The 12,015-nt window shown below is 37.3% G+C and overlaps 1 protein-coding gene across 1 annotated transcript; it reads left to right on the top strand.

Moving 5' to 3' along the window:
• Positions 1-7,678: 7,678 nt before the first annotated feature.
• LOC103433788 (cytochrome P450 714A1-like) lies at positions 7,679-11,680 on the top strand. The gene is made up of 5 exons (XM_029101350.2): positions 7,679-8,106; positions 8,742-8,968; positions 10,085-10,335; positions 10,626-11,016; positions 11,100-11,680. The coding sequence occupies exons 1-5, from the start codon at positions 7,806-7,808 to the stop codon at positions 11,529-11,531; spliced, it is 1,602 nt and encodes a 533-aa protein (XP_028957183.2). The 5' UTR covers positions 7,679-7,805; the 3' UTR covers positions 11,532-11,680.
• The last annotated feature ends 335 nt before the right edge of the window (positions 11,681-12,015 follow it).

Genomic DNA, 12,015 nt, shown 5'->3' with positions numbered 1-12,015 from the left:
GTGGTGAGCAAAATAATACACCCAAAAGAGTTTCACATCAACAAAAGAAGAAACTTCACAAGGGCTTATAAAAGGTTGGTACGATGCGATACTCTCCCCTCTAACAACTAACTATTTAACATATTAACGTTTTCCTTTGAAAATAAAAATAAAATAAAATCAAAAGCCTACTTTCCCCTAATTCCGCTTGCCACTCACATGAACACCATTGTGTCTCCTAGGCTCCCAGACAGGTCCATTCACGTAAGCAATTACGTGTTTTCAAATTCAGCTACCAATTGCAATCTTTTACATTTTTTCAAAATTCAGATACCAATTCTAATGTGTCGAAACAAGAAGCAAGAAAATGCCAAAAACTAATAAGGTATCACAAAGATTTCTTGGAAAGTAGTAACATTATATTGTGGAATTGGATCCTCTCCAGATCCTCTTTGTAGGAATCCGGATGATCAATCACTCGTATTCATTTATCGTACATCGTGCTGTTAAAAATTATTTTAAATTTAAAATTGAATATAAATAGTACTTAACGAAAACTGATCACACGATGTACAATGAACGAACACAATTAATTAATCATCCAAATCTCCACAAAGAGAATCCGAAAGAGGATCTGAAGAGGATCCTTGTCCTTATATTGTCGCATCTTAGGTTTGGCCCGGGACAGAAAGAACCTGACCGGCAGCTGCGCTCACGCCGGCCAATTATGTTAATGTATTGAAGGCAACATTGCAACAGCAGCCCACAAATCAAACCAATCACCCTGTGACTACTATGTCGTATGTTCTTAAATTCTCAATTTCTTTTTTAGATACCAGCTGCTGCCCACCGGGTATCTCTTGGAGAAATGAATAATATTCCTACTTAGGGTACCGACGAATGAACAACCCAGCGCATGGTATTTGGTCCTTGACGATACCTTAAAGAGAAAAAAAATTAATGATTCTTCTTAGAGTTCGATTCTCTTTCTTTTTGACATGTATCTTGTTTACTTATTTCGACCGAGAAAAATTATAAACCAAAATAGTCATGAAAAGATAAGGACATGAATAAGGCATCAATTGTTTTTTTTTTAAATGAATAGGGAATCAATCTAATTAATGGTTTTTCAGTGATATACTATATTACATATTGTAATGTCACTTATACGTACTTTTTTCTTTAGTAAACGCAAGATAAGAAATGAACCACAACAATTTCAGTACCCAATCAAATATACCGTTCTAATTTCCCCTAGCAATGATATTATAAAGGTTTGATTGAAAGTTTTCCATGCGAGGTACACGTGTTTGTACTTTTGTTGTTGTAGGAAGACAAAAACATAAAATTAAAAGAGTAAAGCTAAAAAAACTAAATTTTTTAAACTAAATTTGCAAACTAAATGACATGATTGGAGATGATTGGATTATTAATTAAGTGTCGATTAACGTGTTTATTTCTTATTGGTGAAACATCATTTAGTATGCAATTTGGTTTAAAAAAAATTAGTCTCTCTAACATTACTCAAATTAAGATATCAGCGGAATTATAGGTTAGAATTTGCAGAGTCGGTGTATAAAAGATAATATTTTATCTTATTTTAGTAATAATTTATTTATTATTTTGGTTGAATTTAGATAATTAATGTTATATTTTTATTACAGGACATGCGAATCTACTTTGATCATAACGGAGGAATTTTTGAGTAATTTAAATTGGAACGGGTTCATGAGTCTTCCAAAATAATTGTGTCAAAATTCTAGAATTTAAAGTCGTTTGATCATGGAAAAGAAAATAAGTGTTGACTGCGTAGTTTTCCAAGATTGACGTTTCTGGACATTTTGGGCATTTTGAAGGCCAAGATGGCATACTCTGAGGAAGGTTCCTTTTGAGGATTTGAAGCGAGCGTGTAAAACTTTAAAAAGAGATTTTGGGACCAAATCGGAGCTGATTTGGTCAATCAAAAGTGTGATTTTCTCTTTAGTCCAGACTTGACTTTGAATAGAAAACTTTATTTATTATTTTATTATTTTAATTGAATTTCCTGATTTATTAGAAAGCCTTGTTTAGGCAAGATAAAGAATAAATAATTTAGTGTAGCCAGTATTAGAGTTCTCTACGCACTACTATTGTGGAGAACTCAGCTTAAAGAGTTTTTTATGATTCAACTTTATTTTACAAGGTGTTTTCAATTCTTTTCTTCTTAATGATATTTGGTTTTCAATTATGAATATGTGTAACTAATTTCCCCTAGCATGAATATGTAGTCTTTATTTAATTGTTCATGGTATTATGCATGCATACTTTGAATTATTAATCATTATGTTTAAAGTGTCTTTATATTTTAATGCTTTACGATCATTAGGATGTTGGTAAGTATCCGGATGCAATTTCTGTTGAAATGCCATCTTGGTAGGGCTTGTTATGATTGATAGTTGTGATTTCATTTAAGGCAAATGTCTCATCTTAAGTGTTGCATAGTTTTACAAAGTTTTTTCACACAACATAATGAGTCTTGTATGTTTAGACGGGCCACAAGTAGAATATGTATTATGAAAACCTAACCTTTAAAGTTTCAAATGTAATTCATAAGTAATTGGTAAAATTACATAGGATTTGTTGATGCACAAAACCGGAGGGGTCTTAGAACAACGTAAATCCAACCGTGAATCTGCAAGAAAGTAAATAACACAAGATGTATCGTGGTTCACCCCAATGTTTGGGTTACGTCCACACTGATTATTGTAATTCTTTGAGATGTTGAGAGGGAGAGAGCATGAGAGAGCTTAGAGCTTAGGGGATGTGAGGAGGTTTAAGAAATGGCCACCTCAATGAGGAGAGTGATGAGTCCTTTTATAGAATAAGGGCTCCTCATTTATTACATATTTGCCATTTCCTTTATTACATAATTACATTTGAGTCCCTCGAGTATTTATACGAGATCTAAATACGGAGGCCCTAAGTATGGTACAAACAGTAGTCCCCCAAGTCTTCAGTCAAGAGAGTCTTTTGGCTGGAGATTTGAAATTCAGTCCATGTGTGGGCCGAAGTAACTAGATGTCGTCTAGAACTGAATACCCGATATGAGGCGGTGCTCAATCTAAAATAATACTCAACTAGAAGTAGCACATGTTGCGAAGCTGCTCTGTTTGTGACTTATATTGCCTTGGTTGGCTCGGTTTGTGGCGTTGAAGGTGAGGGAGTCCCTTTTATATAATAAGGGCTCGCTCCTCAATACATAAATGATGGGTTAAGAGTGATGCTCGCGGCGAGGCGGTTGCTTAGCTGGCGGCGATGCTTTCTAATGAAGGTGAGGGAGTCCCTTTTATAAAATAAGGGTTCGCTTCTCAGTACATGAATAATGGGTTAGGATTGATGCTCGCGGTGAGACGATTGCTCATCTGGCGGCAATGTTCTCTAATGAAGGTGAGGGAGTCCCTTTTATAAAATAAGGGCTCGCTCCTTAATACATAAGTAATGGGTTATGAGTGATGCTCGCGGCGAGGTGGTTGCTCAATATGCAGCGATGCTTTCTAATGATGGTAAAGGAGTCATTTTTATAGAATAAGGGCTCACTCCTCAATACATAAATGATGGGTGCTCTCTAATGAAAGTGAGGGAGTCCCTTTTATAAAATAAGGGTTCACTCCTCAGTACATGAATAATTGGTGCTCTCTAATGAAAGTGAGGGAGTCCCTTTTATAGAATAAGGGCTAACTCTTCAATACATAAATAATGGGCTAAGTCCCCCAAGTATTTTTCATGAGGCCCAATATATGGTACATAATGTAGTCCCCCAAGTCTTCGGTCAATAGAGTTTGTTGGCTGGAGACTTCAAATTGAATCCATGTATGGGCCGAAGTGGCGGTTCTTCGGAGGCGGTATTTGTATACCTTGCACTGAAGCTTTGTAGGTGAAGCTTTGCAAGTGAAGCTTTGCAAGTGAAGCTTTTGTAAATGAAGCTTTTGAAGCTGGAGCTCTCGAAGTTGGAGCTCTGTAAATGAAGCTTTTGAAGCTGGAGCTCTGTAAATGAAGCTTTTGAAGTTAGAGCTCTGTAAATGAAGCTTTCGAAGCTAGATTGACATGAGTGATGCTCATGAATGTTTATGTTGATTGACATGAATGATGCTCATGAATGTTGACATGAGTGATGCTCATGAATGTTGACATGAGTGATGCTCATGAATGTTAACATGAGTGATGCTCATGAATGTTAACATGAATGATGGTCATGAATGTTTATGTATGACTGACATGAGTAATGCTCATGAATGTTTATGTATGATTGACATGAGTGATGTTCATGTATAATTTTGGAGTACTGGACGTACTTTTGATCACATGGTTGGTGATAAGAGCAGCATACTACCGAATAATTTTGGGAGTACTGTGCGTACTTTTGATCACCTGGTTGGTGATAATAGCGGCAGGGTGCCAAATAATTTGGAAGTACTGGGCGTGCTTTTGATCACCTGGTTGGTGATAATAGCGGCAGGGTGCCGAATAAATTTGGAGCCATAGGGCCTGGCTCTTTTGGGCATACAGGCCTTCGCCCTCCACATGACATTGCAGCCCATTATTTCGGGGCTTGCCAATTTTTTTTTACTATTTTTTTTATTACCCTCTGATAGGGTTTATACAGATGTCTATGAAATATAAGAAAAATAAATTACATCATTCAAAAAAGCTGCTGCAGAAGGTGGGTATTGCAGATGGTTAAATAATATGATAATATCTACACAATTGAAGGTTGGGTAGTGGTATGGCAGATGGCTGCAGAAGCTTTTTGCTTTTACTTTCTCTTTTCCTTTTTGCTTTTCTTAATCTTCTTTTCATTTTTCTACTTTTTCTCCCTTTTTTTTTTTGCTTTTTCGAAATCTGAGTACATGACTGCACATCATTATGTTCCTTCTGCGCAGCTCCAGACTTCAAATCATTATGTTCCTCATCGAATCGGGGACTGATAACCCCACACATGTTCCTCCTGAAATTTGAATATCCAATTGGGGCAATTCCATCCATTGCCAACTTCAAGCCTTGGTCTCTACACCAAACAAACTATTCACTCAATACATTGTCAACCTCCTCAGCATCAACTTCCTCGAACCCATATGGCTTCTCTGGTGACCCAGTAACCTCAGCCCTCTTCTCCGGTGACACGCTAAAAATTCATGTGGCGGCAGCCTGCACTAACCTCACAAGCTCACTTGAAATTACATGGTTCACCAGCTGAAAACATCCATTTCTTACTATGGACTCCACCACCTTGCAAACACTAGCGTCACATCCATCCGAATTCAAGGCTCCAAAATCAATTGTGGGAGGATTGTTTTCAATAAATATTTACTTGGGGAAGAACTTGTCTAGCAAGATGAGGTCAGGGACTTGGAGGGAGTGCTCGAGGAATTCGGCGAGGACTTCATCGTTTGCGATTGATGATAGGCGACCAGAGGCAACGGGAGAAGGCAGCGGGGCACGAAAATCAACAGGGTTTTCAGAGATTGGTTCCAGGGAGGTTGCCATTGGGATTGGAAAGTAGAGAGGTGAGTGATGGAATAAGCTCACTTGTTCTAGTTCTTCTCCATTTCATGTGCTCTACTCTTGCAGTTGAGCTTTCTATGAGAGGCATGGTTGCCCGACCCTAGTTTTGGAGATGATAGTGCCCTCACTGATAAGAAAACCGTCGGCGGTTGACCTTTGAGCGTAGTACTTGGCCAGTGCCGGTTGCGGCACTCCGTTCAACGTCTGGCACCTCGTCATCGATGCCAGCACCACCCTGTGAGAGAGATTGAACTTCCCCATCTTGTACGGAGAAAAGAGAGTGGTGTCCTCTCCCTGTGACGAAGCCTCTGCCATTTTTGCCGATCTCAGATCGCCGGGTTGAAATCAAGGACAGAACAGAGTTTATCGATAGCCAGAGAAAAATGCGGATGAGACCCTGACGTTGTGAAGATCGTTTGGCAGAGCCCGTAGAGAGCCTGGACTTTGGAGTTCTTCCTCGCCATGCTTGTATAACTTCAAAACGTCCGCAACTGCTGAAGCGCTGATGGACTTGTTGCAACTGCTGAAGCGTTGTTGGTCTCTCTCTGGCAGTCTGTGTCAGTCTCTGTTGGACTTGTTGCAACTGCTGAAGCGCTGATGGTTTTTTTATTTGCCTGAGGTGGTATTCTCAGTGTTGCAGAGAGAGTAGAGAGAACTCTGTGTCTGTGTCTCTATGTGGGTTTTGCAGATTCACCATGGAGTATGGTGAGGTTTTCACGGTGGTGAGATGAAAAATTGAGAGAGAACCGACATAACTTTTTGTGTCATTTCCCACAGACGGCGTCAAATGTTGATGCACAAAACCGGATGGGTCTTGGAACAACGTAAATTTGACCATGAATCTGCAAGAAAATAAATAACACAAGATGTATCGTGGTTTACCCCAATGTTTGGGATACGTCCACACTGATTATTGTATTTCTCTGAGATGTTGAAGAGGGAGAGAGCATGAGAGAGCTTAGAGCTTAGGGAATGTGAAGAGGCTTAAGAAATGGCCCCCCTCAATGAGGGGAGTGAGGAGTCTTTTTATAGAATAAGAGCTCCTCACTTATTACATATTTGCCCTTTCCTTTATTACATAATTACATTTGAGTCCCCCGAGTATTTATACGAGATCTAAATACGGAGGCCCTAAGTATGGTACAAACAGGATTGTTAATGATAACGGCTAACAGAGTTTCTACAAAAACCAATTTCAATTGTTCTGTTTTCTATTTTTATTATTTTAAATTCACAATTCCAAATTTTGTTTTAAATAGTTAGTGAAGAATTGGTTTAAATACAAATTAGTTATATCAATCTATGTGGAGAATGACCTTGCATAAGTATTTATACTACAATTGCTTTATTCTCTTACAAGTATTTTTAAGTGTTTATCACTACTTAAAAATCCTATTTTGCAGGAAGTCAAGAATCAATAAGAAAATGATTAGGACATCAATCTAATTCATAGTTTTTCAATAATATATTATATTACGTATTGTCATGTAAGACACGCATACTTTTTGATTTAATAAACGCAAGATAAGAAATCAACGACATATATTCAATTGGGAATTTGAGAGATTTTAATGAATTTATAAATCCATGAATTTTTATGGAGTTTAATTGATTTGTAGGGATTCCATGTAAAATTTTGATTCAGTCCCCTCGAAATCTCTTGGAGAGAGATGAGATTTGTGGATGCTTAGAATACACTACGAAATTTATCCAATTCCCTCTAATTTCTCAACTTTTTCAAATTCTTTAAAATTAAATTCTAATTAAACACACCTAGAATATTATAAAATACTTTAAAATCTTAATTGAATACACCCAGATTTCTAAGGATTTTAATAAACTATCTTAAATACTGATTGAATACACATTGAATTTCAGATAATCACTTAAATTTCTGATTGAATACTCCTAGATTCACTAAAAGAACTAAAATTCTTCAAAATCTCAATTGAATACACAGTTTAGTTTAAAGTTTTCCATGCGGTGCACGTGTTTATACTATAGTTATTGTAGAAAGACAAAAACTTATTAGAATATCAGCGGAATATTATGGTCAAGGAGTTGTAGGTTAGAAATTTTTGAAGGATGACAAGAATACGGCCACTTGTTCCAAAATGGCACCTTAAAGCCGGCCACCTGCCGAATCAAAGCCTAGAATATTGTGCTCTGTCTCCCTCGCTCTCATTGGTCAGTAGGTCACAGTGCAATTTGAAATTCTCCTCCACTCTATAAATCCCAGAAGTTGAGGAAGTATTAAGCTGTAATAAAAATCTAGAGAAAGCTAGATGGCAGAGGGTTTTGATCAGGTAGTAGTGATATGTTGGTCACTTGTGTTGATCGGTGTTTTGAGTGTGGTGATGCGATGGCTTAAGGAGATGTGGCTGAAGCCTGCAAGGATTCGATCAGTGCTTTGGAGCCAAGGGATCAGAGGGCCACCAACTTCCTTCATTGTTGGGAACATCCCAGAGATGAAGAAGATTCAGTCCACCATCAAAGTCAACCCGAAACCATCTGATGCTAAACGTGTGCACCACGACTGGATTCCGTCATGCTTTCCTTATCTTCAACGATGGGAGCAGGAGTATGGTATGCCATTAATCAAATTTCATATTTAACTGCATACTTAATTAATTTCACGGTAGAACCCAACTACAGAGCCATGATTTTACATTAGGAGATGCATATTACCAAATATGCTTGAACTTTTAACTTCTAATATACACCAAAGCATTATATTATACTTCAAAATATTACAAACCCAAGTATAACCAACTTATTTATGGAGGTAAATTATACATCATAACCCTTATATAGATTCATATAAGGAGAATTTTATATAAGTATGTATGTATGTATGTGTGTGTGTGTGTGTGTGTGTGTGTGTGTGTGTGTGTGTGTGTGTGTGTGTGTGTGTACACATTAGTATATTTTGAAAATTGCTCAAGAGGCCTAGGACTATATATCCTAGTCCCTTAATGCCCCCCTACTGATGGAACCTCAATTTCTTTCATAATTGATGCCCTTATCGATTGAAGAAAGGGTTTCGGAAATCAGACCTCTTACGTTTGCTAATCGTGTAGCATACATGCGACTTTCTTCACTTTTTGAATCAACTATAGATGAAATTGTATATATATAGACATGCCAACTGCGACATATGAAGAACCTGGGAATTGTGAACAAAGTTACTAATATATATTTTGATGAATTCAATTATGCAGGTTCAGTATACATGTACTCAACTGGGAGCAAGCAACACATGTATGTGAGCGATCCCAAGTTGATAAGGGAGCTGAAACTGCACAACTCCTTGGATTTGGGTAGACCCACATATCTGAGTAAGTCAATGCAGCCCTTGCTAGGTGACGGCGTTATCCGGGCGAATGGGCATGAATGGGCTTACCAGAAGAAACTCATTGCTCCTGAGTTCTTCCTTGACAAGGTTAAGGTATAAAGAATGTACCCTTTTCACTCTATGATGTACGTTTAAATTATTGTCCTCTAAAATTTAAGGAAGTTTAATATTGCCTCGTCAACTTTGAACCTTACATAATTCACTTGTCATTGGACTTTCAATTTAGTTTTGAGCCCCGCTGTTTTTTTTTCTTAGACCAACTCCAATTATTAGGGTTAAAATTTAAATTTTTAGTCTAGAAAATTTAGGTTCTAACTAAGAAACAGTTTTTCTTCTCCAATGGTTTTGGCTTGAGATTTTAGACCGAAATGATTAAAGATTTATTTTAGCCTAATTTTTTGGTAACTTTTTTAAAAATAAAATTTATGTAGATTATTCTAATTTATTTTTATGAACATTATAACCTTAAAAAAATTTAAATTCTAATAAATAATGAAAATTCACTGAACCTATCTCATTCTTACACCATCACATGAAAGAACATGGAAAACCACACAACCTACCCCATTCTTAAACACAAATACATAGTGGGTAGAAAGAGAAAAAAATGGAAGAATTGTTTGATGAAAGTGGATTTTGTGTGGATATTTGAACAATTTTTTTGTGTGAATTTTGATTTAAATAATTTTTTTTAACGTGGGTCTTTCCGCAAGTGGCCAACAGCGTAAACAACTTTCTAACCACTGATCTTGGCTCATTTTTTGGGTTAAATATGTCAAAAAATAACTTTTACCTCAAAACCATGAGCCCAATGATTGAAGAAATTTTGGACGAGCTTAAAGCTTCAATTTTGAGTTTTAACCCTACCATTGGAGTTTGGCTTATAGGGTTAGAGCTAATCTTTTGAAATCTGTCCATTTTTTCCCCAGTTACCATCAAATATGTAAATTTTTAAAGTCAAGGAGGGTCCCTCAAACTTGCAAGTAGGCACATTCATAGAAAATTTCATAAATCTGATTGTTAGAAGAAATCCACTTTCAATAAGACTGGATCTGAAGCATGTTTTAAAATATCAATGGAGCTCTAAACCGAATTGAAAGTCGATAGAGGTACATTAGATGAAGTCCATAACCATAACCCATAAGTGCATCACTAAACTTTTCCTTAAAATTTAAGCATGTGCGGTAATAGAAATGTTGAGAGTTGTAGGGTATGGTGAGTCTGATGGAGGAATCTACAATGGCAACGATTAAGAAATGGGAGAGCCATACGCGTGAAGGTGAGGAAGGCATTGCTGAAATTACAGTTGATGAGGATTTGAAAAGCCAATCTGCTGATATCATATCAAGAGCTTGTTTTGGTAGCTCTTATTCCCAAGGCAACGAGATTTTTTCAAAGATTACTATCCTTCAGGATGCCTTGTCTCATCCAAGCTTGCTCTTTGGGTTTCTCAATTTTAGGTCTGTTTGGAGAAATCTTACCTATCACATGTTGCATACTTTTTAGAAGGCAAAATCTTCAGTGTAACGGGTTGCTATTGTTACTTGTCCATCTCTTTCCTCATGTGACACAAGAGGATATACACCATGTTGCACTCAAGTTTCTAACCTTCAAAGAGGGAGTATGCAACATGTTTCATGGAAGTGTCTCTCATTAGCGTTATGTTAGTAACTTAGAACATGATTTTATATTTCTCATCAAATTTACTCATGCTACATTTTTTTACCATGCATTTGAATCATCCATGCAGATTCCTTCCCACGGAGAATGACAAAAAAGTAAGGACTTTAAGAAAAGAGGTGGATTCTTTGTTGCTCAAATTAGTGAGGGATCGCCAAAAGAAAATCCAATTGGGTGGTGCATCTGAAAAGGACCTATTACAAATGATACTTGAAAGTGCTGCTACTAGCACTGAAATTCCTAGCCATAAAACAGACCAATTTATTCTGGACAATTGCAAAACTATCTACTTTGCAGGATCTGAGACCACTGCTCTATCAGCATCCTGGACCCTAATGCTACTGGCATTACAACCCGAATGGCAAGAACGTGTTCGTGCTGAGATTGTTGAGGTCTGTGGGGGTGTTGATCAGCTGCATCATTGCTTGCAAGACGTGGATAAATTGCGCAAGATGAAAACGGTACTCGAATTTACGTACGTACTATCAAGTGTTTGACAAATATTTTCATATTTTTTTATGTTACATTTATGTATGTATTGCAGCTGACAATGGTGATTCAAGAGAGTCTGCGCCTTTATGGACCTGGAGTCATAATGGCGAGAGAAGCTCTTGCAGAAATGAAGTTGGGGGACTTAGATGTGCCGAAAGGTATTCACATATGGACATTCATTCCAGCAGTGCACCGCGACCCTAAAAATTGGGGTTCGGATGTTAATGAGTTTAAGCCGGAGCGGTTTGCAAATGGGGTCTCAGAAGCATGCAAATATCCCCAAGCATACATGCCATTTGGTTATGGGAGTCGGTTGTGCATAGGCCAGACTTTTGCCACGCTACAGTTGAAGATAGTTCTCTCCCTGGTTCTATCCAAGTTCTCCTTTTCCCTTTCTCCAAATTATCAGCACTCCCCGGTTTATAAAATGTTATTGCTGCCTGAACATGGAATCAAACTCCTTGTTCGACGCGTGAGAACATAAAATAATCACATTTGTAATAAGGGAGACTCATATTCAGTACGATATGTTATCACTGTATGTTATAAACATACATTACTCATATCGTTATCCATCTCATACATATTTGGATTGATCAATTATAAATGTTAATTACTGCCGAGTTTGAGATTGTTGTGGTTTTTTTTTTTAAACTGCTTCTGTTGTGCTTTAAGAATACTCAGTTGTAAACTAAAGCAGTTGACCATTTGATAAACTGTATTTTTTTAAATGTTGTGAGTAGGAAAAACAGTGTAAAAACATTTGTTAAGTTTCAATGTAAAAGTGATATAATTGTATATAATGAAAAAAATAGACATTGTAGTGAGAGTGGTGGCAACGACAATGGTGTTAAGGGTAGTGGCCGTGATGGCAGCATTAATGGTGGGGTGTGGTGGTTAGAGTGTAGAGGTAGCAATGCTGCAGTGGTGGTAGTTGTGGTGGTGGTGGTGGTTGTGGTGGTGGTGGC

The sequence above is a fragment of the Malus domestica genome, chromosome 04 (assembly GCF_042453785.1).
Source record: "Malus domestica chromosome 04, GDT2T_hap1".
Lineage (NCBI taxonomy): Eukaryota > Viridiplantae > Streptophyta > Magnoliopsida > Rosales > Rosaceae > Malus > Malus domestica.
This window is presented reverse-complemented; position numbering and strand designations above follow the sequence as displayed.